Source organism: Coenobita brevimanus, chromosome 48, assembly GCF_032717465.1.
Source record: "Coenobita brevimanus isolate Jiangsu-jjx chromosome 48, ASM3271746v2, whole genome shotgun sequence".
NCBI classification, from domain to species: domain Eukaryota; kingdom Metazoa; phylum Arthropoda; class Malacostraca; order Decapoda; family Coenobitidae; genus Coenobita; species Coenobita brevimanus.
Genome location: NC_137001.1, coordinates 876,469 through 899,000, shown reverse-complemented (window position 1 = coordinate 899,000; position 22,532 = coordinate 876,469). Strand labels below are relative to the sequence as shown.

General features: G+C 40.4%; 1 protein-coding gene across 1 annotated transcript in view; it reads right to left on the bottom strand.

The window, feature by feature from the left end:
- Positions 1–22,532, bottom strand: part of LOC145399245 (potassium channel subfamily T member 2-like) — a 340,618-nt gene that overhangs the window by 54,681 nt on the left and 263,405 nt on the right. The window contains exons 22-23 of the mRNA XM_080271933.1: positions 14,189–14,374; positions 12,743–12,877 (exon numbers count right to left, since the gene is read on the bottom strand). Coding sequence (XP_080128059.1) covers positions 12,743–12,877; positions 14,189–14,374 — 321 coding nt within the window. The remainder of the gene's footprint in view (positions 1–12,742; positions 12,878–14,188; positions 14,375–22,532) is intronic.

Below are 22,532 nucleotides of genomic sequence, written 5' to 3'. Positions count from 1 at the left end.
GAAAATAAATTAATTCATTCCCAGAGAGCAATGGAAATGTCAATGTTGGGAATATCTTTAAGAGACAGGAAAAGATCAACTTGGGTGAGAGAGGAAACTAAAGTCAAAGATATTATAGAAGTTGTAAAAGAACAGAAATGGAAGTGGGCAGGCCATGTAGCAAGAATAAGGGATAATCGATGGAGCAAGAGGCTGACGGACTGGACACCAAGAGATTGTAAGTGTAGCAGAAAAAGGCCAGACAGGAAGTGGAGGGATGAGATAGAGAAATTTGCAGGGAAAACGTGGCAAAGATTGGCTCAGTCAAGGAATTCGTGGATAAGGTTGGGGGAGGCCTTTGTTCAGCAGTGGACTTGTAATGGCTGATGATGATGATGTTGATATATATATATATATATATATATATATATATATATATATAGATATATATATATATATACATACAGGATGGAAGTTGTGGAAGCAATGAAAAAAGTCAAAATGGGGAAAGCCCCAGGAATTGATGGAGTGTGTGGAGAAATGCTGAAGCATGGGAGAGAGATAGTAGTAGAATGGATGTGGAAGAAGTGCAGCTTGGCCTGGGAGGAAGGTAAAGTCTCGGAGGATTGGAAGTCAGGTATAATTATTCCCTTGTACAAAGGGAAAGGGGAGAAAGAAATGTGTGATAACCATAGGGGCATTTGTCTTCTTAGTGTAATAGGAAAAGTATACGGTAGGATACTTACTGACAGAGTTAGGGAAATAACAGAGGAATTAGTTGGAGAAGAACATGGAGGCTTTAGGAAGGGAAGAGGTTGTGTTCATCAGATATTCATTATTAGATCTTTAGTGGAAAAGTGACTAGAGAAGGGAAAGAAGTTGTATGCGGCTTTCATGGATTTGGAGAAAGCATATGACAGGGTGGATAGACAAGGATTGTGGAAAGTATTATGAATATATGGAGTAAATGGGAAGTTGTTCAATGCTGTGACGAGTATGTATGAGGGTGCTAGGGCTGCAGTGTGTGTGGATAGCGAACTGAGTAAGTTTTTCCATTTGAAGGTTGGGTTGAAACCGGGATGTGTCATGTCTCCACGGTTGTTCAAACTGTATATGGATGGGGTTTTAAACGACATACAAGGTAGGGTAGTGGATTTTGGAGTGGCCCTAATGAGAGAGGGCAGTGTTTGGGAACTCCCTGTACTGTTGTTTGCAGATGATGCAATGTTGTTTAGTGAAGAGGAAGGGGAGCTGCAAGGCTTGGTGGATGAGATTAGGACAGTGTATAAGAAACGGAATTTAAAGGTAAATATAGGAAAAAGTAAAGTTATCGTCTTCGAGAGAAGTGAAGTCAGTGAATGTACAGTGAGGTTGGATGGTGATGAAATGGATAATGTGAATATGTTTAAGTACTTGGGTAGTGTGATGAGTAGGGATGTAAGTTTGGAGGGTGAAGTGCTTGAAAGGGTACAACAAGGAAGAAAGGTTGCTGGTTCCTTGAAAGCAGTGGTAAGAAACAGGGAAGTGAGCATGGAAGTGAAAAAGTTATTACATGACAGTATTGTGATACCAATTCTGACGTATGGATGTGAAGCTTGGACACTGTTGGAGGGACAAGAGTGAGAGCAGTGGAAATGTGTTATTTGAGAAGAGCCTGTGGAGTCACATGGAGACACTGACTGACAAATGAGGATATGAAGGATCATTGTTGTGTGGATGTGGATGTGATAGGAAGCATTAGGAGAAACACACTGAGGTGGTTTGGCCATGTGGAGCGGATGGAGAGTGAGAGACTGACAAGGAGTGCGTATGTGAGTGAGTTGGAAGGGGAGAGAGGGAGGGGAAGCCAAGGATGAGATGGAGGGATGGAGTGGAGAGTTATATGAGAGAGGGGTGTGTGAATTGGGAGCAGGGCAGTGAAATGGCTGGGGACAGGGTGACGTGGCAATCTGTTTGTGGTAACCCCGTATAAGGGATTAAGGCATCTGGCAATAGACAGATATAGATACATATATATACACAGTAAACCCTCGATATAACGAACTAATTGGGGGGAGGAGTGGGTCGCTATATCTGAAAGTTCACTTTATACGAGGGGTTCAGTATTTCTGAGGGATTACCAAACTCAGTTCGCTATATAAGGGGAGTCATTCAGTCCTATGTGCTCAAACATAATAATAATAATAATCTGGTCCTTTGATTCTTAAAAGGGCCAGTTCTTCCTTTAGGAATTCACTAGCGCTTGACACACATACATTATTTTTACAATTACAAGAATTGTGACATCTCTCATATATAATACAAGCAACATCATAGGAAGCGTTGTGAGGAACACACTGAGGTGGTTTGGCCATGTGGAGAGGATGGAGGGTGAAAGATTGACGAAGAGAGTGTATGTGAGTGAGGTGGAGGGTGGAAGAGGGAGGGGGAGACCGAGGATGAGATGGAGGGATGGGGTGGAGAGGTATATGAGAGAGGGGGGTGTGAGTTGGGAGCAGGGCAGTGAAATGGCGGGGGACAGGGCGACTTGGAGGCGATTTGTTTGTGGCCACCCCAAACGGGATTGAGGCGTCTGGCAATAGATAGATAGATAGATAGAACATCATATATGAAAGTGGCAATAATTAAACCCTATAATCATCCATCACAGTACCTCTCTCCAGGTCAGAGCATTTTGAAAAAAGAAAGGCTTTCGGTTGTCTCTTAAAGGATTCAACAGAACAGAGTTGTCTTAAGGACAGTGGCAATCTGTTATATAATCTAGGGGCTCTATACACAAAAGAACGATCGGAGAAAGATGACTGGTGAATGGCTCCAGGTTCGTTAAGACGCAAGGAGTCATCTTCACTGCGTAACATCACTTCTGGGAGCGCCATTCTCCATTCTCTCCACATGTCCAAACCACCTCAGTGTATTTCTCCTAATCTTCTCAACCACATCCACATCCACCCCACAATGTTCCTTCACTTCTTCATTCATCAACCTGTCCCTCCATGTCACTTCACATGCTCCTCTCAAGCAACTCATTTCCACTGCTCTCACTCTTGATTTGTTCCCCTCTTGCAAGGTCCACGCCTCGCTTCCATACGTCAGGGTAGGGATCACAATACTATCATGCAGTGACTGCTTAACTTCCATACTCACCTCCCTATTTCTCATCACTGCTTTCAGCGAACCAACAACCTTCCTTCCCTGCTGTACCCTTTCACGCACTTCATCCCCCAAAGTTCCATCCTTACTCATCACACTACCCAAGTACAGTACTTGAATGCACTCACATTCTCCATATCCTCACCATCCAACCTCACTGTACATTCTGTTACTTCATTCCTCTCAAACACCATAACTTTACGTTTGTTTACATTAACTTTCAGCTTCCTTCTCCTCCACACTGTCCCTGTTTGGCTGTTATCCTTGGTCTGCCTGCTACACAAGAAAACATGCTTCAGCATGAGAGGCTTGAGAGCACTGCACAACTCATGAGTTGGCAAAGATCAGTCCACACTACACAATAGTAGGAGAAGGAGTCATTTGTCTTGCTACTTTCCTTTCTTTGGTAATTATATACTTGCATTTCTATCTATCTATCTATTGCCAGACGCCTCAATCCCGTTTGGGGTGGCCACAAACAAATCGCCTCCAAGTCGCCCTGTCCTCCGCCATTTCACTCCCCTGCTCCCAGCTCACACCCCCCTCTCTCATATACCTCTCCACCCCATCCCTCCATCTCATTCTCGGCCTCCCCCTCCCTCTTTCCCCCTCCACCTCACTCACATACACTCTCTTCGTCAGTCTTTCACCCTCCATCCTCTCCACATGGCCAAACCACCTCAGTGTGTTCCTCATAACGCTTCCTATCACATCCACCTCAACACCACAACGCTTTTCTCAATCTTCTATATAATTATTATTGAAAATTTTTTTGTATATAAGTGATTTCACACATTATCTTGACAGTAATAATAACTTTTGGTAACCAAATATCTAAGCCCATAAAATACATCTGTTTTAAACACAAAACAGTGTTTATGATATATTGCTATAGAATTATTGATATTTGCTAATATGAAACAACATACAGTATAAGTTAACTCCAGTAATGATTACTGTTATATAACAATTTTACCCCACTCCTTAATAAAACTAAAAGCCATATCTGTCAAAAACATTTTTTCTCTTAAATTTAAAATGTTCAAAATTAGAGACAGGAAGTGCTGGCTGTAAAGTCTGTATTCACCACATTACATGTAGACATATAAAAACTGAATCTGTTGAGAAGGAAAGCAATGTAAAAATATTCTTAAGATGAAGAAAACTTTGACTTGATTTTCTGAAATTGCAGTAAGGGATAATGTTAGTATTTTTCAGGAAATATTATTATTTCATGTCAGTAAGTCATTTAGAAGTGAAGTGTCATTTTTATCATTGAGGCAAAAGAATTGCATTCATATTTTAAAAGAATAAAAAAAACAATTTGTTATATTGGTTAGGTAACATGACAAGACCCACAATTTACTGTGACACAAAAATATTATCATTTCAAAAGAAAAGAATATTGGTTATAGAAGCTATTAGAAAAATAGAAGTTTTGAAAAAATCAAAGATCAACATTCATATTTGCAAAGAGAATGTTTTACTTATTTTGATGATGCGAAATGTAATAAGCTTTTTTTTTAATCACTAAGATTATGCTCCCATGATACTGTAAATACCTGGCGATGTTGTGTTTTTTTCACCAGCGAAACAGAATATGATTGATCAGCTAGTATTTACTTTTGATATTGTGTGCGAAAATATAACCATTTAATCAAATAAAACTGAATTTATTAACCCTTTAACCGTGGGGCATCACTTTTGTGATGCTTGGGAGCAAGGGATCATACCACGGGGTGTCACTTTTGTGATTCTGTGTTACTTTGAATTTGCCCGGGCTTTCAAGTGGTGGCTTGTATCATCTATCAGTACTGCCAATGTCCAACACTAGTCAGCACTCCTAATCTCATCTGTACTCCCATCCATTGTTGACAATTTAGCCATTTCTCCCCATTCTTGACTCCCCTCCCTACCTCCCCTCCATTACCCTCTCCTCTCGCATGCCCGGCCGTGCTACACTAAGTAAATCTTCCCTGGAATTTTCCACAGATTTCATCCTTTGAAATAAGCCCTATGCCCTATTCTTATACCAAATAATATATACAAGAAAGAAATAAGATAAGTGATAGTACCATACACCTGGAATTGGCTAATTATCACCTGACAACACCTCACATGCACTCGTTCGCTAATTTTCGCTGTTTATTTCCCCTTGAAATATGCTGTATAATCTATTCTCGTAATAAAAATATATATAAGAAAGGAAGGGAGAAGCCTAAGTGATATTTACATTCACCTGGAACTACCTAATTTATTATGTACTGTCTAGATTTCCTGCCAATCATTTCATAGCATATATATTAGCAGCATTCACCCCGCTGACATCGGCAGCATTGCCTAGGCAGGCCACTACACTGTATTCAGTTTACTGTCATCTTTCAAGGTGAAAGCATGTCGGATTCGCGCCTGCCATATTCTGCCGCATTTTAGCCCCATGCAAAGGGCCCTGTGATCTTTACTCCCTACTAAACCTCGTGTGGAAAGAGGTAAAGGGCTAAGTGACTGCTGTGCAACGTGAACTGGCTAATTTGTCAATGAAAATGATAGACAGTGACTACAATCTATCTGGTGAGTAAAACAGTGCAAGTGGAAATGTAAATAATGTGTAAATAATGTGTAAGCAGCAAGTGAAAGCAATGAATGTAAATATAAGTGAACAGCAAAAATAGTTTTATAAGTTACTGCAAGTGACTGCATAACACAGTGTAAATAAAACAGAAAAATAAATAATGTAAATAAAATAGAGAATGTAAATAGAAATGTAAATGAGTAGTAATATAAGAATACGAGTATATATACTAGGAGTAATGAAAATGAAAGTTTCACTCTAGCATGTATGACTACTATGAGTTATGAAAGTGAAAATGAAAGTGACAGATTCACTCTCAATGCTAATATACAAGACGAGAAAGTGAATGCTACGTATTTTATTGAAAGAGAAATTGAATACCTACAGTGACAATAAACTGCTATTACTGAAGGAAACTTATGGATAAAGACTGCAGATATATGTAAGTGTTATATAGTAATAGAAATAAAAACTGTGAGTGTTTTTATGAATAATAAATGACAGAACACCAGCGGCGAATGATCGCAAGTGGGAAGGTCATACGCGCTTGTAATTTTCATTGCTTTCACAGTGTTTTTTTTTTTGACGTATGGATTCCAAACTATTTGAGAATCATAGAATAATGTTTCTAGTGATAATATCAGGCTGTGGTAATCATATTACGGGTTGTTGGGAAGTGTAAAGTGGAGACTTCATTACCCAACTTCAGAGGTCTCCACAAGTCCTACGGTACCCGACGAAGGCTCAACAAACATCCCAGGAGAAAGCTGAAGGTATGGGCCATATGCATATGTAATTTTCATATTCTAGGACTAATAACTGATTTTTGGCAAATATTTTTAGAGGGTCTGTCAGAGCGCGAATATGCCCGCGAGACACGCAAGTCAGGCAAAAACAACCCCGCGGTTTAGGGGTTAATAATTCTGACAGCTTTGTTCTGAATTTTGTCTAGTTGTTTTAGTGCAACCTCTCCACATCCATTCCACAAGGGTGAGCAATATTCTGGCTGAGAGCACACATGTCTCTTTTAAATTAATAGCTAACTGCCTGTTGGTGAAGAAGTTACGGACTCTGTACAATAATCCAAGTTTCACTGAGGCAGTTTTAGCAAGTGATCTGACATAAGAGGCCCAGCTGAGGGCACTGTTAAGTGAAACACCGAGAATTTCAGTACTTTTGGAGATGGGAATACAGGTATTACTAGCACTGAAGGTGATATATGAATCTGGCAATATCTGTCTATTAAACTGTATATATTTGGCTTTACTAGCATTAAATGAGACAAGATTATTTTGTCCCCATTCACTGATCTTAGACAAGTCTTGATGCAGGGAGATGGCTGCACTGAGTTGAGAGTTAGAGATATTAAACTTTGTAAATAAGTGTTTGAGTGTGAATGAACTGTGAACTGTTGAGTCATCTGCATATGAATGGATAGGATCGTGGGGGACAGATAATCTCTATCTATCTATCTATATACCTAGGCTGCTTCCCCCAAGGAAAGGGAGGTAGCCGAGACAGGACGACACACTCCCCATTTACTCATCCATTCAAACACATTCATTCGCATCTTAGCCCCAAATGGGAGAACTGACAGATCCTCACCGCGCCACACTCCACAAGGGTCAACTGCGCAATGCAATCAGTGACATCCACAGCAGGGCCCGACAGCAGAGCTGGTTTACCCCTGCCACATCATAACAGACTCATCCCCTTACCCCACCTGCCCTGAAATAGCTGATCAGACCAAATGCGGGAGAATATCCCCTCAGGGCCGCGTCATCACTTATTCATTCACAATTTCTCTCCACCCATTTCTGTCACACACAACCACTCTTCCTTGCTCAACAGACATCCCTCTCGCATCCAGCGCTCTCTTCACACTGTCCATCCATCCTATTCGTGGTCTTCCTCTCAGCCTTACACCTCTCACATCAGATCTAGTTATCATTTTCACCAATCGCTCATTATCCATTCTCTCCATATGCCCAAACCATCGCAACACCCTCTGCTCAACTCTACCAGCCATCTCCCGAACAACTCCAGTTCTCCTTCGCACTTCATCATTCCGCACTCGATCCATACGCGTCACTCCACACATACTCCTCAGACACCTCATCTCCATTACATTCAAACTTTTCCTCTCTGCTACACCCATATTCCATGTTTCAGCCCCATACAATGCAGTCGGTACCACAACACCCTCATACAGCCTTCTCTTTACATCCATTCTAAGTGAATGACATCTAAACACTTTTTTCATTCCTACCAGCACCTTTCCTACTTCATTTATTCTAAACTTCACATCTGCATCTATTCTTCCATCCACAGCAACATGTGACCCTAGATATTTAAAACACTCTACCTCCTCAAGCAACTCGCCATTCAAAACTATATTCATCCCCCTACCATCTACCAACCTCGTACACTTCATCACTTTACTCTTATTCTCATTTACTTTCAATTTCCTCCTTTCACACACCCTTCCAAACTCCTCTACCAACTGTCTCAATCTCTCCTCTGAATCAGCCACCAGTGCAGTATCATCTGCAAACGGCAGCTGCTTCAGATTCCACTCTCCACCATCAACATTCACCAGACTCAGACCTCCACCTAAAACTCTTGCATTCACCTCCCTTACAACACCATCCATGTAAATATTAAACAACCAAGGCGACATCACACATCCCTGTCGCAGCCCCACTCTCACGGGAAACCAATCACTCACAGCATTTCCCACTCTTACACACGCTCTACTATTTACATAAAAACTTTTCACCCTTTTTAGTAACCTACCATCAAGTCCATACAATCTTAAAACAGTCTACAAAGCCTCCCTATCAATTCTATCATACACTTTCTCTAAATCCATAAATGCCCAAAACACGTCCTTGCCTTTCGCTAAATACTTTTCACACACTTGTCTCACCCCAAACACCTGATCCACGCATCCCCTCCCTCTCCTAAAGCCACACTGCTCATCACCAATCACTCCCTCTGTACCCTCTCAAACTCTCATAATTAACACTCTACCATACACCTTACCTACAACACTCAACAGACTTATACCCCTAAAGCTAGTACATTCATACTTATCACCATTGCCTTTATACAACGGGACCACACAAGCACTTGCCCAGTCAATTGGCACCATACCTTTCACAAAGCACACATTCAACAATCTTACTAACCAGTCAACAATAGTCACTCCACCACCCTTCAGGCATTCCAAAGCACACCCATCCATACCTGCAGCTTTCCCTGTTTTCATCTCCTTTACAGCCTTCTCCACTTCCTCCTTCGTGATCAAAGAATCATTCAACCCTTCCAACACATTTATTCCTTGCACCCTTCTATCCGCCACAATCTCAGCCACCCTTTCCTCCTCTACATTTAACAATCTTTCAAAATACTCTGCCCATCTCTTCCTTACTGCATCCATCTCAATTAACATCCTTCCATCCTCTGCTTTTACTCGTTCTTCCTTCCCAGACTCTCCCTTTCGCACCCTTTTCACCTCCTTCCAAAACATTTTCTTATTCTGTTGAAAATTCTCTGTCAGCCGCCTACCCCACCTCTCATCTGCTGCCACTTTAGCATCACGCACAGCCCTTCTCGCCTTATTCCTCTTTTCTTTATACCTCTCATATGACATCTCATCCTTCCTCTGCAGCCACACTTCATATGCATGTCTCTTCTCTGCCACAGCCATACTTACTTCCTCGCACCGCCATTCATTTCCTTTTCTTACACCACCACCCACACGTCTCACACCACACACCTCTTCTGCATGTCCCACCACAGCACTCTTAAATATAAGAGATCATCAGTATGAACTAGGAATATGGTTGGTGCCAGAATTGATCCTTGTGGCACACCAGCATTAACTAAGTGGAAATTTGAATACAAATCATCTACTTTTACTCTTATTTTTCTGTTGCTGAGATATGGGGAAGACAGAGGAACAAAAGACCATAGTCCATAGCAAGGGAGTTTGTATTGCAAGGAACGGTGCCACACTCTGTCAAAAGCTTTAGAAATATCAAGGGCTACTGTGTAAGTTTCTCTATGTTGGTCAACTGATTGATGGATGGTATGAGTCAGGAGACTGAGTATACCAATGGTGGGTCTTTTGTGGCGAAAACCATATTGTCTATCACTAATTAAGTTGTTGGATTGAAGGTGTTTAACTATGTGCTTATTAATTACAACCGCATATTCTTTACCACGAGAAGATGTGATAGCTATTGGTCTGAGGGGTCAGAGGAGCTTCCTTTCTTTGGAACTGAGTGGATATTGGCTTCTTTCCATGAATTAAGGAACGAAGAAGTATGTATGCATAGTCTGAAAAATTTAGCTAGAACAGAGGCAAGTTCTGGGGAACACTTTTTCAAAACAATTGGAGGAAATTCATCTGGGCCTGGAGCTTTGTTGGTAAATTGTCTAGGATGGATGATACGTATCTAGTCTGTATTTTAAATGGAACTATTTCAGGAGAGTCAAGTTCAAGTATTGGGACGTTCTGGCTGACTTCCTGCACGGTAGAATTTCTAGCAAATGTACTGGCAAAGATATTCACTTTACCAAGCAGGTCATTTGTAATGTTACCATCTGAAGATTTAAGTGGGGGAATGGATGATAACTTGTTAAAGTTATTACTGAAAGAAATGAGAGATGACCAGAATATTCTTTTGTCATTAGGGTTGTTAAGTAGTTTTGATGCTTGATTTTGAAGAAAGTTTGATTTAGCAAGATTTATTACAGCTTTTGCATGGTTTCTAGCAATTATAAAATGACAGAGTGATTCAGATGTTTTTGATTTTAAGTAAGAGTTATATGCTAATGACTTTTAGCCCATTGCTTTGGCACAGTTGCTATCAAACCATTTTGGAGAGTTTGATCTTTTAGTGAACTGTTTACTTGTTATGAATATATCTATACCAGTTAGTATTAAGTCATTAATGTGGGACTAGGTAGAACTGACATCACTAAAGAAAAAAGAATGCCATGGTATGTCAGCAAGTTCTTTTCTAAATCCATCCCAGTTTGCCCTATCAAAGTGCCATCGGGTCACCGTGACAGGTTCAGAACAGGGAGGTCTGAGGGAGTCGACTAAAGAGGCTTTGATGAGAGTGTGGTCAGAGGATCCAAGAGGTGACAGTACATCTCCCCTGTATTGACCTGGATTATGTGTCTGAAATAGATCCAAGAGATGGGCATTAAAGGCAGGATTATCTGGTATTCTGGTAGGCTGCTTTGCCAACTGTGTGAGATTAAACGATTCTGCAAACAGCTTGCACTCTAGACCAGCATAATTGTCAGTCCTGGCAGAATGCAATAACCATTCTACATTATGTACATTAAAATCAAGCCAAATGGATATTTTGGTACTAAGGGTATAAGGTTAATATTACTCAACAGTGTGGATATGAAGTCAAATACACTGGGTTCTGAAGAAGCACTGGGGGACTGATACACTACACAGATATATTTGGTAATATTTGGATAATTTAGTTTATACAGAGAGTAATCAAAATACTGGAACTCTCTCCAAGGCAGTCAGGAATACGGAGAGGGTGCTGTACAAGCTGCTCTATATCATTAAGGATAGAAAAGATGTAAGCTTGTACACCAGGTGGATCAATGAAGGAGAGGGAAGCCAAAGGTGGTGGTGAATACTGAAATAACCTAAAATGGAGATTCCAGAGAATGGAGAAATTGATACGATGTGTTGCATCCTAGATGTAAGATAGTCGAGGAGTTTTTCAGAGTCAGTAGAATTAGGGGATAAGGAAAAGCACAAATATATTTTGTCAGAAAATGACAGGACATCCGAAGCCAGAAAATAGAGAATTCAGACGATTCAAGTTCAGGAACATGGGAGCAAGATATGTTGTTGTGTACATACACACAATAAGCACCTTTGGCTTTGATATGGGTATAGAGAAAGAAGGAAGATACAGAGAGGGGTTTGCTATCAGTCACTTCAGAGAGTTGAGTCTCTGTGAGGAAGAGAAGGTGAGGTTTAGAGAAGGAGTGATGGTATTCAACAGAGAGAAAGTTAAAGGAAAAGTTGCAAATGTTGCAGAAATGAAGAAATGAGCCAGACAGTGGTTCCGGGCATCTTACTTGGTCATCGCCAGGAGAGATGCAGATGGTGGGGATTTGCATGGTCCCCACCCAGGCAACTCAGAGGCTTGGTGATGAGATGCCATTTTTAACAATATTTGAATAGGAAGTGAAGTGTGTAATATGCCTGTAGTTTGGTGTTGATAGAGGAACTTGTATTGGAAAGCATGCTGGCCTACTCTCTGTGTTACTGAAACACTGAAAAAATTCAGCAGAGGGGGATGGTCAGAAGTTAGTCCTGAGGGCTGATGAAACAGAAGGTCCAGTTCTCAATGTCATCAGTTTTCCATCCACCTTGGGAGTACCACCCTGTTCGACTGGTGCTGCTTTCAGATGCTGTTATTCACATTAGGACAGAATTTTCACTCTCGAATGGTTAGATATTGCATACATGGGCTCTCCACTACTAGAGTTGAAAAAAATTAATAAATAAATTCCTTTAATGGTACTCAGATTAACCATTTCAGCCTGCGAACATAATTTATCTTCCTGCTGCTACTGAATAATTTCATTCAGTTAAGGAGAGACTTCTCAAATGGGAGGGGTTAGGTACTGGTAGGTAGTCCGTCCATCCATCATCCACTGGTAGGTAGCACCCTTGATTAACCCCCTCACTACAACAGATCCTAAGTTGGGTAAAATTGTTTGTAGGAAGCACTATCTATCGTCCAATCCTTCACTGCCTCATCAGGAGCTCCACATACATCAGGCAAGAGTGATGATTTGCACCCCCAACTCTCATTATGTGAGAAAAAAATTCCAACCACACCTCAAATGTAAACCCTTATTGACCATATCTGATTAGAATGTAGAGCTGAAGGGATTATGATGGGATACATTTTGTCATCTTAGTGAAGGAGTTATTAGTGAAGCAATCAAATAATAAGCAAAACTAAACTACCACTGACTTACACTGTTGCCAGGCTCCATGTTGCTGGTGTCAATGGTGCGGTATATACCGATGGGAATTTCACATGTGGTGGAGCACAGCTTCTGGTACAAACGCCCATATGTTCGAATCCACAAGTCCTGCTTTCCAATCTTCATCTGTGGGAATGGAGGTTGGGTTGGGTTACAGTAGGGAATACTTATGAGAGGTAGTCTTAATGTACATGCAATATGAAAATGTGTACTAAATCCCTTGAATATATTGCAATTTATTTATTTATTTTTTTCCTACAACTCAATGGCATTTTATTTACTATAAAATTGAGCCTTTGTACTGAGGAGAAAAAAGCTACGGCAACTTTAACTCGTTTAACTCCTTCTGTATGGTGATGTACGTTTTATTTTATTCTTGCCTCAGCCAGATTTTACTTAGTATAAGACAGATCCCTTGCACTGAGGGGGTGCAAGCTATCTTTAGCTCATGTCACTCCTTTAGTATGGCGATGCAGTTATTTCTTTATTCTTGTTACAGTCCGATGATTTTCTAACAGCTTAAGTACTAATATACAACATACAACATACAGCACAGTACTGCTTTGTCACATACCTTTTTTTCATTTCATTTTTTTTTTTTTTTTGCTCAATACATACTTTTTCCAAAACTTAGCTGTCCCTTTCTTTGCCCTACTTCCCATGAAGGTCTCAGTGATGGTATGGACTTCAAATCTGATGTGTAACTAGCAATCAGTGAAGAATAACCAGTCCAAAGTCCAGACGCTGTCTTTTGTGTGTTCTTACCTACCTTACCTAATTGTATTTTTACAGGAATGTGTCAAGCTCGTACTGTCCCGTGTCTTAAACCATATTTATCGTACATATCCTTAAATTTGTGAATTGTTTTGGCACACACTATTTCATTCGGTAGTGCATTCCATTGATCAATTGCTCTGTTTGGGAAACTGAATTTCCTTACGTCTTTATCACCTCTCTTCTTATGCAGTGTTTTGCAGTGTCCTCTTGCTGATACTTCTCCATATGTTAAGTAATCATTTATGTCTATTTTCTCCTTTCCTGATATGCACTTGTGTGTGTGTGTGTGTGTACTAATTTTTTGAAGGCATATAAAAAAAAAAATGGCATTTTTTGCTACTTTTTTCAGTACCTACCTTCCACTTAGAGAATTATAAAATAAATATTTCAGTATTTGGGCATTTAATATAGAGTAGGAATGTTAAAAACTATAGGAATGTAATTGTTTTTATAAGATAATAGCATTTTATATCTTTTATTGATTTTCCAAAATTGGGTCTCTTGGGTCAGATGATACTGTTCCAGGGTTAAACCTATATCTAACTCCTCCAGTTTGAAAAATCTCTCCAAAATTATTTTAGGATACCAGGAGTAAATACTGTAAGAAGTACATCACTGAGCTGAAGAAGCTAGTAAAGATGTTCATACTCAATGACTTACTGATGTGAGGAATCCAGATCCTGGAGCCTGATCAACCCCCAGGAGAAGCCTAACAAAGGTTATGAGATAATCCTTCACAAACGCCTGGTACAGCAGCGTGTCCAGCATGCTTGCAGAGAACACACTGCCCGCCGCGAAGGGAAGCCGGAACATGTATGATATGTGTGATCCTCTCTCCTTCTCACGCTGGAGTGGGGTGGGATTAGGGGTAGATAGGAGGAAAATGGTCAGTTGCATAAAACACAATGTCTCATACCTTCCAGTCAGATCACACCATATCTAACTTAACCAAATGTAACCTAACCTCATCAACCTAACTTAACCTACTCCAACTTAACCTAAACTGACCAAACTAAACCTAATTTAACATAACCAAACTATCTATCTATCTATTGCCAGACGCCTTAATCCCATATGAGGTGGCCACAAACAAATCGCCTCCATGTCGCCCTGTCCCCCTCCATTTCATTGCCCTGCTCCCAGCTCACACCCCCTCCCTCATATACCTCTCCACTCCATCCCTCCATCTCATCCTTGGCCAAACCTTATCGTATTTACCCTAATGTAACCAAACCTTGCCTAACCATTCAAAAATCATCTAAAACATTAACTAAAAAAATATCAACATTATCACTATCTAACATCTTTAATTGTACCAATCATTAATATCTCCATCACTTTTTTTTAAATGCAAGGAAAAATGAACCAAAGGCCAGGAGCACATAAACTGTTCCCTCCAAGAAAAATATGAAAACAAGTTAACAGAATGCCAAATTCAAGATCTATTCAGTTTGAGATGCCTGAATACACTGCGCTTGAAGGGATGGAATCATAGGCAGTGGGATATACAGACAGAGGGAAGCAGTTCCAGAGTTGACCTGTTGCATACATGAAGGATTGAGAGTAATGGTTAACCTTTGAATTAGAGAGTTGGACAGAAAAGGGATGAGAGTTTGTTGCTAGATGGGTGCTATACAGCCACCAAAGTGGTGGAGGGATACATGCAGACACATCAGAGGAACAGTGACCATTGAAGCAGTGACAGAAAAGAGATTAAGATGCAACAGTAAGGCAAGGAGAAAGAGGTTGAAGAGAGCCAGGAAGAGGAGGAGAGTTAATGAGACAAAAAGCCTTTGACTCCACCACGTTGAGAAGAGTTGTGAGGAGCCTCCTTGCACATGAGAATTGTATTCTACATAAGGGCAAATAAAACCCTTGTGTAAAGTCAACCACTGTGCAGCAGTAAAGCAGGCATGGAATCAACTTCACACATAATCTCTTGGAAGCAGATTTTACACCAGAGGTAGTATGATCTTTCCAGGATAAATCCTGGGAGAATGAAACTCCAAGTATGTTAAAAGATGATGCAGGATTGAACTGGATATTGTTAAAAATTAGAGGGTACTCCTGTGGAAGATTCTGTTGGGTTAATAGATGTAAGAAATTAGTTTTGATGCATTCAAAACAACAAGATTACTTTTACCCCAGGCAGACATATGAGCCAAGTCAGACATTAGGTATGCCACAGCCTCATCCCTTATTTGTAGAAGTTACTGCTGAGATGGATCCTGTGGGAAGAGAGTGGAAAGATGACGGGTGGAGTCATCACTGTATGAACGGACAGGGTTAGATGTACTTCTAAGAAGGTCATTGATGAATAAAGGGAGGAGAGTTGGTGATATTACAGAGCCCTGAGAAACACCACTATTGATAGCCTACAACAGCAGCTATAGAATGACCAGATAGGAAGCTAGAGATGAAGGCACAGTCAGAAGGATAGAAACTGTAAGAGGGCACTTTGGAAATTAAAGATTTATGCCATACTAGATCGAAAGCCTTTGAGATGCCATGTGCAATGGCAAAGTTTTTGCCAAAGTCCCGAAAGGAGGATGACCAGGATTATGAAAGGTAGGTGAGCAGATATCCAATGAAGTGTCCCTAATGGAACCCAAACTGACGATCAGAAAGGTCATGATAGGAAAGATGTTCTAAAAAATTTTTAAAGAAAAGACTTGAAAACTCTTGAAACACAGGATGTTAAAGCAATAGGGTGATAGAGGACTAGGAATGGTCACCATTCTTTGGGACAGGCTGAATGAGAGGAAACTTCCAGAAAGAAGAAAAGGTACAAGTTGACAGACAAAGGCAGATGAGTTTACCTCGGCAGGATGTAAGCACAGAAACGCAGTTCCTGAGGACAATAGCAGGGACCCCATCAGGCCCATACACCTTGTTAGTACTGAGGCCAGTGATAGCAGAAAATACACCAACTGAAGTAATTTTAATGTCAGTCACGGGGAAGTCAGAGGAGGGAAGTGACGGAGGAACAGCACCAGAATCGTCTAAGGTGGAACTGGAGGAGAAAGTCTGAGCAAAGAGTTCTGCTTTATCTGTAGAAGAAATAGCTACAGAACCTTCAGACAGGAAAAGAGAAGGGAAGGAGGAGGGAAGGATGGTGAGGTAAAGTTGTTAGAAAGGTTTTTGGCAAGGTGCCAAAAGGAATGGGAAGAATTCGAGTTGGAGAGTGCAGAGCATTTAGTATGAGTGAAATTATTTTTTGCACAGTGAAGAACAGATTTAGCACGATTCCGGGCAGACACATAAAAGAGATGAGATTCAGGGGTGAGTTGGCTCCAGTTCCTTTTGAAGGCCTTCTTGTTGTGGACAGCATTAGAACAAGTGTGATTAAACCATGGTTTTTCTGCATTAGTCACAGGATATAAGAAAGGAATGTATGCTTCCTTGCCCAGCTGCCTCTCGGCCATAGAAGCAATAATCATTCCTGGGAAATTCAAACAAGCACTGCCTGAGGGCCTCCCAACCAGCAGCTCCAATGTGCAACAACCGATGCTTCTTTGGAGGGTCCACAGGCCTTACTGGAGCCATAGGACACGTTAAGGTGATAAGGTTATGACTGGAAAAGTCCACTGGAGAGGAATGTTTAACAGTGTAAACAGAAAGATTGGTTGTAAGGAAGAGGCCAAGTATGCTGGAACTCTCTCCAAGACATTCAGAGACATGGCTGTATCAGATGGTAGGAGTACCACCACTGGCCACCAATATGTATCAGCTAGTTGGAACCCCACACAGCTGATCACCAATATTATGTATCAGCTCAGGTGTGACCGCACTGTTCCAAGCAGGTTTGTATTATTCCACCTTGTCGAATTCACTTCCGGGTGACACTTTCCACCAAATGTCTTCTCACACACTGGAGATGGTGGGAATCGGTGTAGATCTTGTTGAAGGAATGGTAGATAGGTAGCGTGTGCAGGTGAACTGAAAACTGAGCAGATTTATCGCTCTTTATTGGCCACAGAAAGATACAACTGTGACACAATGAGAACTACGAGTATTACGTCCCTCTCGTTTGAATAATAAGTGCGTTCTGCTCTGGCTGGCTGGCTTCCCCGCTGGCAGTGGCCCTAGGTCAGCATAAATATAGAGGTGTCAAACTCCACAGACAACTGGGATTTATACATGAATAGAAGTATCACAACTTTACCGTGCACATTATACACCTCAATAAAGTAGTATTGATTACAATAAAATTTACCAACAGGGTAAATGTTTCCCCAAGACTTTAAATACATATACAATTCATATTTCTCTATCGCCTTCCCTTACCCTCGTTGTTTATGATAGCAAATGCTAGGCTTTGCAAGTCTGGACTCTCATCCTTTCCCAGGCCACACTTACAGTAAGATGGTGTTTGGCTGATTATCATCACACTCTATTACACACTCTTTAATTATGTCTAAACACCTTTGTATGTAATATGTAAAAATGGTGTGAGACTACAACTCATCATGGAAACGATGTCCGGCACCAGAAAATGGGTAGGGTGCTGTAGAAGCAGCTTTCGGTCATGAAGGATAGGAAAGATGTAGGCTTGTTCATTATTATTTTTTTCTTAATTTATAATATGGGGAAATGAATTCCCAGGGCTAGGCCTTGATAGATCATATACCCCCACTAGGTGACAAGAGAGAGTGACCTCTCCCAGAAGAGCAGTTACTCAGGCAGGGCACAAACTCTCGACCCTTCGGTCTCAAGTCAGGCACTCTACCACTGAGCTGCCCTGCCCCCACATGTTCATCAAGCGGATCAGTGAAATGACAGGAGAGTTAAAGGTGGTGGTGAACACTGAAGTCTCCTAGAATGGAGATTTCAGAGAAAGGAGAAACTGATAGGAAGTATTCCATCTTAGATGTAAGACAGTCAAAGAATTTTCAACAGTCAGTAGAATCAGGGGACAAGTAAACAGTACAGCTATATTTGCTCAGAGAATGACAGGATTGCTGAAGCCAGAAAGTAGAGAATTCAGGGGATTCAAGTTCAGGAACAAGAGAGCAAGGTATGTTGTTGCATACATATACACAACAGCCACCTTTGGCTTTGAAATCAGTACAGAGAAAGTAGGAGGATAGAGAGAAGGGTTTGCTATCAGTCATCTCAGACAGTTGAGTCTCTGTTAGGAAGACAAGGTGAGGTTTAGGGGAGGAGAGATGGTGCTCAACAGAGAAAAAGTTAAGGGAAAGGCCACGAATATTGCAGAAATGGAGAAGAAGCGGGTCAGACAGTGTTTCCAGGCAACTTGCTTGGTCGTCACCAGCAAAGAGGCAGATGGTGGGGGCTTTGATGCTCCCCCCCCCCCACCAGGAACTCTGAGGCTTGTTGAACTGATGCCATTTTAAGTTACAAAGAAGGGTTTGCTACCAGTTGTCTCAGACAGCTGAGTCACTGTTAGGAAGAGAAGGTGAAGTTTAGGGGAAGAGAACTGGTGTTCAACAGAGACAAGGAGGAAAAGTGGCGAATGTTGCAGAAATAAGAAGTCAGACAGTGGTTCCAGGCATCTTGTTTAGTCATCATCAGGAGAGGGGCAGATGGTTGGGGCTTTGAGCCCCCCCCCCTCCCCCCGACTCCACTGCTTGTTGAGTCGACGCAATTTTAAGTTTAACTTTTTAATAGGAAGTGTAGTGTGTAATGTGCACATAGTTTGGTGCTGACAGCTAGAGGAACTTGTATTGAGGAGCATGCTGGCCTACTTTAATTCAGCAAAGGGGGATGGTCAGAAGCTAGTCCCGAGGGCTGATGAAACGGGAGCTCCAACTCTCCCTGTCATCAGCTCTCCAACCACCCTGAGAGTTCCACCCTGCTCAACTGGTGCTACGGTCTACTCCCTAGTCTAACACCGTTGCTAACGTTTTTCATTTGTACCGAATATGCAGTTATCAACATCTTACTTATCTAAAATGCTGTAACTATGCACCAGCCAACACCATCACTGGTTACTGGTAACACTTTCACCTGCACCACGGTCCAAAAAGTTCATCACTGTCTAGTACCTTACTTGTGTAGTTCTCTAACACCTGTAATATTTGTCTTATAATGCATAATGCTTTAACATCTGTAAAATCTAATACCTTAGAGCACAATATTCTAACACTTGTAACAGTTGTCTAACATCCTTATTCACATTATTTCCCATCATCTCAGTGCTCAATCGTCTAAAAATTAACTAATAAATAAATAAATGAATAATAATCTGACATTCATCTTTTACTGTTATATAACACCTTAACTGCATCACTGTTTAATGCATTCATCTACTCAACCATCTACTTACACCATCTTCTCTTTTAGTCAGTGAATAGCATGTTAAATGCATCACTGTCCAGTACCTTAACCCACACCACCATCTAACATTATTACTGGCTAACACTTAGATGCATTTTTGTCTAACATTAACCACACCATCATCTAACAGTTCATTACTTACTAACGCCTTAGCTGCATCACTGCCTAACATCTTCACCATACCAAATCTGACAGTGGCGGATCCAGGGGGGAAGCGGCCGCTGCCCCATTCAGCTATGAATGGTGCCCCTAAGAGCTGATTATTATCAATTATCAGTGTCAGTAAAAATAAAAAGCCATAATAATAATAATAATAATAATTATTATTATTATTATTATTATCATTAATATTATAAAGAACAGATTTTAAGGAATCAAACCTAAAATAATGAAATCCAAACAATGAAACAATGGGCTGAAAGTGGCTACGAATACAAGAGAGAGAAATTAGTACGCAGGTAAATGTGTAAAATAATGAAACAAGATTTGTATGTTGAACACTTTGAATCTATATATATTTTAATTTTGATTAATTGGTAGAGAATTTTTTGAATCTATAATACATTCTAATTTCAGTTGGTACAGATCTGTAACTTGTTTCCATCTAACACGGATTATTGGTTACAGGTTTAAATATTAGCCGTCATAAAAGTACAACAACTTGCCCCAGAATGCTTTCAAAATGCTTGTGAAATGTTAAAAAGCGTTTTGTGGCCGGGGCTCTGCCCCGGACCCCGCTGGGGGAGCTACCACTCACCCCAGACCCCCTTGCTTATTGCCTTGCGCCCTCGGTGCTCGGTGCCCCTTACATTGACAAACAGCCCCCCCCCCCCCTTTCCTAAATTCTGGATCCACCACTGAAATCTGATACCTTCATCAACCCTCTGAATCCAGATGATGTCCTTTTTAGCTTATTATTACTGTTACTTGACAACATTATTCAACTTTGCAAAGCCACTCACACAGATGTGGATTTATTAGGCCTTATCTAACCTTTTCACTTCAAAAGCTCTAACAAAAATGGATAATATCATCAGGTAAGGAAAAAGAAAATATCACTCAGCTCAATGTGTTCTTACTGAGCTAAAGGATGTCTTTTTTAAATTTCATTCTTGCCATTTCCTGATGAGTTTATTCAGTTTAAGAGTGATTTTTTGAATTGGGGGGATAAGGCTACAAACAGTATAGCCTTAAAAAGCTCTCTGATATGCCATGCCTTTCCGAATGTGAATAAAATTAACTGGTAGAATCAAGAATCAACTAAAATGGATGTCACCCACATTCAAGGGCTTAAATGCAAAAACTGATGAACACATCTTCACCCCTCTTCAACATCCCTTACTGTCTGACACCAACACTCCTCTATATTTCATAACAAATGCTAGTCCTACACTTTCTTAACTCCTACCTGACAAGGATTATTGATTAAAACAGACTGCCTTACACTTAACAACATGACAAACTATTAGCTACAGCAAACAATTACAGAAATGAGACAAGTGCATCATAAAGCACAGCTGACTTCCAGTAACTTATGACCAAGGTAATATCAATACCACTATGTAAAATATTCAGATGTATTAGAAAATTATTGCACTGAATTAGCAGCAATCTCTACTGTAAGTACTCTGAACACAATGATTATGAGCTTTATATCAAACATGAACAACTCAATATTCCACAATGAATAAATGCTTGTGTGACCACCAAAGCTTCCGACTACAGAGATACACTAAATAAGCCTAAATCATGATGAATATTGTCATAACAACACTTACTACGTGTCTTTAACATAACTACACAAGCTAGAACACGGACTCCACCGAAAAACACACAACTGCTGCTGCTGCTAAATAAAAATAATGGCACAGTTAGGAACAAAGATCACCTAATATTTCATTTCTGCTGCTTCTCACTTTCCTCTGTTGGCTGATGTATCCAAAAAGAGGAAAGATATGATCCTCTACCCATACAAGATTCTCTTTGATACGATGTGTTAGTGAGAATTATGGAAAACATATCCTTAGAGTCAAGCAGATGTAGTGGAATAGTAGACCAACTTTTGTTCCTGATTGTACAATGATAAACATGTCTCTGTTTAACCAAGACAATTCTATGGGTAAGTTAAAATATAACTAAAAATAAAAATTACGTAAATGGTTAAAACTGTCTACCACAGATACTGCAAGCAAGCACACAGGCACCATGCTACAAACTAAAACACTGCCATGCAAGCCAAAGGCAATATTATATGCATAAATCAATAAAACCATCCCTTTCAAGCCCTCAGTAACCTCAACTACTGTCATGATAGCTCAAAGGTACATTTAATACAGCATTTTACATGCAACAAAATGTCCACTATTCTTATACTAGGATTCATAAATGGAAGTCACACAGGCATGCCAAAATTACCATAGCTTTTTCTTTTTTCTTTTTAAATACAGCTGGTACTGTAAATAGGGAGAATCATCAACATTATTATCATCATCATCACCATCATCATCAAACTGATGGAGCTAGTATGATCCATCTACAGGAAAATAAAAAGGACGAATATTTTAAGACAGCCCAATTCTCTTACTTCCACATCTTCCCTTTTAATATTTTTGGATTATGGAAAACTCCTTCAATCTCATGAAACCTTTTTATTTTTCACTTCATTCTTGCTATGTAAAGATAATTTAATTCAGTTCAGCAGAGA